A 5,347-nucleotide genomic window follows, 5' to 3' on the forward strand; every position below is an offset into this window, starting at 1 on the left:
GGAATTGCTAGATGTGTGTGAGTGTGCGCGTGTATGTATAGTGTATAATGTATGTATAGTGTATAGTGTATAATGCATGATTTGCATAAACATTCTACACTTATTAACTAGCAATAATAAATAATTACTTAATATTACACTTGAAAAAAAAAATCATAGCACTACAGTAAAGCAAACACGCAAAACATATATTCTTCCCAGAAGTGTTCGCGCACCACATACCACCAATGAACCACTGTGTTAGATAGATGGAAATAGGCAGGCATGTTTTATAAAAGAAGTGCCACGTGTAGTCCTGGTGGATTCTTGTACCTCCCCTTGTTTTCTCGCTTCGTTATATGCTTATCTCACTATATAAAGGTCTTTAGGATGAGTACTCGAGATACGACAAGGAAGTTAGATTTATAAATATGAGCTAAGAATAAATTGACTCCCAGATACGCAGAGTGGTAGAAGACTGGAATATTGACGGACTCTGTAATCATGATGTTTGTGCAGATTCAGTACGGAGGCTTAAAAGGAGACCAGGTGAATTTATGGATAGCTATGACAGGTGGACACAATAAGCGTTACAATCAGACTGCCACGTATAGGTCTCCTCTCCTGGCTTCCTACAGTTTGTCCTGTGTTCTTACGTCAGTCCTGTTGGCTGTGTGAAAAGAGAAAGGGTAAAGGGTAAGGCTGGAAATGCAAATTTACCCGCGTCTTTAATTTATATATGCTGAAGACAATGGGATCGCTCTCCTTGCCTCTCGGCGACCTGTGCAGCTCAGTGAGTCGAGAATCCGAACCAGAAGAAACAAAATTAATGCATGTCTCCTTTCGCTCGCTTCTCGCTTTTACGAGTCGCTGCATCTCAAGGTGGCGAGCGGAGAGAGAGAGAGAGAGAGAGAGAGAGAGAGAGAGAGAGAGAGAGAGAGAGAGAGAGACTCCGACGGAAAGGGAAGGATGTAAGAGGAGAGGTGAAGGAGAAAGATATGTAAAGATATGGTAAGGGAAAGGATAATGGTTGTAAATAGGAAAGATTATAGACAGGAAGATAGCAAGAATTCTGTTTTCCCCAGAGGTTTGGTGAGCAACGTGTCAAAAAGAGCCTTAAATATTCCTTACATATAAATAAAATTAGAAAAAAATAAAAAGTTGAAATGATGACATGTTTTGCTAAATCATCACAAAATGTACTTCTTAGTGTGTATTTATCTATTCATTTATCTTAAGTAAGAAAATTATTACTTTCGTATTTGATTCAATTTTCTCTCCAGGTGAGGCGGTGAAACTACAGGTTTTTCCTTTCCCTTGAAAACTAAACAACGATGCACGATTCTTCTTAAATTGTCACTAGAATCATGGAAGAAAGACCCTTGAAAACTTCCCATGGTGCAGGATTCTTGTTAGACTATCACAAGCTAGAATCATGAAAACACCCCTGAAGACTCCCTAGTGACGCAGGATTCTCGTTAAACTATCAGAATCATGAAAATATCCCTAAAAAAATAATAATTTCCAGTAGAGCGTGCTAAAAAGTTGTCGAGATAAGATGTGGAAACATTTAGGAATACAGGTCGCTGGGCCTCGGTGCGTGTAGACACACTAACTGCAGGAAACAAGGAAAGCATAGCAGCTGAACTTCGGTGGTAAAATAAGAACATCAACGGCTTAGAGAGAGAGAGAGAGAGAGAGAGAGAGAGAGAGGAGAGAGAGAGAGAGAGAGAGAGAGAGAGAGAGAGAGGGAGAGGGAGAAAGAGGGATTCATATTCCACACCATGCTATGAAAATAACTCAATTTACATACATCCAACGAAATATTTATTCGAAAAACTCGGCAAAGATGTAGTTTTCTCGACTGATCTAAGGCAGCTTACTTACACTCCGCGGGAAAAAAAAAAAAAATCATTTAACATACGCGCTACATCCCATTACGGTCATTTGATATTTCACCCACTGGCCTCTTGAAAAGGTACAATTTTTCTCCTCAAATTTTAAAACTGTTCACGGCTCGCCCTCAGGTATCTAATATTAATGCAATAGACTCTTCAGAGGTAAAATTTTTCACTAGTTCCGTGGCTTTTTGGTCGTTAGTTATGAAGCCTTACATTATTTTTACTTTATTGCTAGATATCATTTCTCTATACTGATTATTATTATTTTTTTTTTTTTTTTAATGTAGGAGGGGCACCGGCCAGGGGCAACAAATTTATATAAAAAGGAAAAAAAAGGCCTCACTGAGGTGCCGGTCTCCAAACAGAGTCAAAAGCGGTTTAGAATTTTGAGAGTATGATGTGTGTCATTAGGTGCATGTAGTTTAGTGTGAAGAAAGAGAGTTGTCTTTAGAGGGCAGGTTGTGACTGCCTCCTTGTGTTGTGAGACGCAAAGGGAAACGTTCATTGAGGTTACAGCTGGGTTTTTTTGATAAGTTCACAGCACCTCCTGACCAAGCGTTAGTGTCACCAAGTCACGTGCAGTTATTTAAGGACACGCGGAGATGATAACATTGCCGCTGACTGGTACTGTCACTCGTTGCTTAGTCTACTTATTCCCGTTCTGTTTTGAAACGAGCGGCAACCTAACGTTGTATTTCTACCCAGATCATTATTTGATTTTAAGATACCCTATGATCCACATCAAAATAATTTGGTATCTTACAATGCAGTAATGGTTTTGGTGGTAAGAAACTAAATATGCTTCACTTTCTGAAAACAAGGTGGGAATATGTAGGCCAATCAGCGAGTGAGAACATCGGTCAGTGGCAATGTTACCACGTCCCTGTGTTCTCCGGTGTCTTAATTGTGGCTTTTGGTGAAACAGATTGTAGTAAAAAAATGAATAAATGTATAAATAAATAAATAAATAACAGTAATAATAATAACAGATAAAGAAAACATTAGTCAAGGAGATTGTTTTATAATTCATTTTACAACCATACCTCCTGACTCACAAACACATCCTTGGTCCTCATGCAGAAGGGATTAATGCGGGAATGTAGAGCGGACTGACTGACATACCTGAGATGAAGACGTGCAGTAGAACCGCCACCGGAGTTACCACGCCTAGGAGACTCGACATGAAGCACACGCACACTGGCTAGCTAGGTGGCTGGCTGGCTGGCTGGATAGATGGATGGATGGATGGCTGAGGGAGGAAGGGAAGAATGGGGAGATGAAATGCTGAGATGCCGCGTTGTTGTGGGTGATGGTGGTAGTGGTGGTGGTGATGGTATTATTATTATTATTATTATTATTAGTAGTAGTAGTAGTAGTAGTAGTAGTAGTAGTAGTAGTAGTAGTAGTAGTAGTAGTAGTGTTTTGATGTTGTTGTTGTTGTTGTTGTTGTTGTTGTTGTTGTTTTGTTGTTGCTGTAACTGCTACTGCGGCTTTTAATCTCAGGGCTATTTTAACTACAATTTCTACTGTTACCACCACCACTGTCACTACCACCTCTACCAACAACAACAACAATAACACTGCTTACTTCAAATTGCATAAAAAATAGAAAACACAAAACTATAAACTTGTTAATACAATAAAAATATAAAATAAATAAATAAAAAAAATTAGATTAATGAAAACCAAGAGAGAGAGAGAGAGAGAGAGAGAGAGAGAGAGAGAGAGAGAGAGAGAGAGAGAGAGAGAGAGAGAGACTGTAATTAAAACCATCGTTACTAATTTCCCAGAATACCTGTACGTATAATGAGCTGCCAGAAGAATAATGAAAACCTGCAGGAGGAGGAGGAGGAGGAGGAGGAAGTCTGTGGGAAATAATCTGTGGGAGGCGAGAGCTCTGAATGGATGGATGAACGCAAGGAAGCAAGCAGGCGAGTGAGCGAGCGAGCGAGCCAGCCAACGAGGGAGCAAGATCCACCAAGAAGGGCACGTCTTGTACAGCGTCGGCGGATTACAGCGATCGGAAGCAGCCAGCAGCAGTCTTTGTAGTATATACGAGTCGTATCCCGATCGACTCCGCGCTGTGAACTCAAAACTGCCATGCGCACCTTAGTTATTATTAGAACACTTTCGTACGTGCATTTACACAATTCCTGGAGGTATTGCTGCTGCTGTGTTAGGTTACGGGATCGGGGGAAGAGGCATTGATTGTACCCGTGTGATGAAAAGGTTGTGTGCGTGTTGGTGTGACGTTAGTGTGGCGATGGTATGTGACAGGCGTGATTATTACGATTCTCTTGCGGTTCATTACTGAGATACGAGGTGATCTCTTCTTCCTCCTGTCTATTCCAAAGATTGTATAGGTAGTCTTTGAGTCTCTTCCCATCTCCTTCCTCTATCTTTCCTTCGTTTTCATTATATCTACTTTTTTTTATTTCTTCTTCTTCTTCTTCTTCTTCTTCTTCTTCTTCTTCTTCTTCTTCTTCTTCTTCTTCTTCTTCCTCTTCTTCTTTATTTCTTTTTCTTCATTGAGTACTGTCACTTGGTCTTGTATGAGTACCTATGTAATTTATTTACTCAAAAGTTTGTTTATGTCCTGATTGACTGATTGACTGACAGAGTGAGTGATTTATTTGCCCATTTGTCTGTGTGTGTATGTGTGTAGTGGTGGTGGTGGTGGTGCTGCTGCTGCTGCAACCGCGCGCGCGCACGCACACACACACACACACACACACACACACACACACACACACACACACACACACACACACACACACACACACACACACACACACACACCAAAAAGAAATGGATGTCGTCTGAAAGCAATTTCGGTTTCCCTCCTTAAAACTTCGGAGGCGGCGGCGAGTTTGGGTCACTGACGAGGCTTGGGAGACACTCGACAAGCACACCTACCTTGCCAGCCACGGGGGAACACAGCTATGCATCAAATTACAACAGTGACCGAGAGAAACTGTCCAGGGGCTGTACAGTGAAGAGTTCAACCTCTTAGATAGCACGTAGAGTTAGGGAGTGTGTGTGTGTGGAGAGAGAGAGAGAGAGAGAGAGAGAGAGAGAGAGAGAGAGAGAGAGAGAGAGAGAGAGAGAGAGAGAGAGAGAGAGAGAGAGAGAGAGAAAGGGGGGGTAGGAGTACGTCACATTACAGACTCCAGTGACCAAGGGAAAACTTGTCCAGAGAAGAAGAAGCATTATTTGAAGTTAGGAGCGTGTGAGGCTGCAAGGAAGGTCAAGAAAGAACATTATTCTAGTCCAGTGGCTTACAAACTGTTGGGGAGGGAGCCTCCTAGGGGAGCGTAAGGAGGATACCAGGAGGAAGGAGAAGCGTGAAGTCATCCGCCCCAACATCACTTTAAAAAGCACATAATGAGATTACATCAAGAAAAGGCAGACATGTTTTATACAGGAACTGCCACGTGTAAGCATGATGGCTTCCTGAAGCTTTCCAT

The 5,347-nt window shown here is 41.6% G+C and overlaps 1 protein-coding gene across 1 annotated transcript in view; it reads right to left on the reverse strand.

Moving 5' to 3' along the window:
* Positions 1 to 3,132, reverse strand: part of LOC135097512 (uncharacterized) — a 39,894-nt gene extending 36,762 nt beyond the window's left edge. Inside the window, exon 1 of the mRNA XM_063999458.1 lies at positions 3,003 to 3,132. Coding sequence (XP_063855528.1) covers positions 3,003 to 3,063 — 61 coding nt within the window. The 5' untranslated portion in view covers positions 3,064 to 3,132. The remainder of the gene's footprint in view (positions 1 to 3,002) is intronic.
* Positions 3,133 to 5,347: the final 2,215 nt, after the last annotated feature.

The sequence above is a fragment of the Scylla paramamosain genome, chromosome 4, assembly GCF_035594125.1.
Source record: "Scylla paramamosain isolate STU-SP2022 chromosome 4, ASM3559412v1, whole genome shotgun sequence".
Classification (NCBI taxonomy): Eukaryota; Metazoa; Arthropoda; class Malacostraca; order Decapoda; family Portunidae; genus Scylla; species Scylla paramamosain.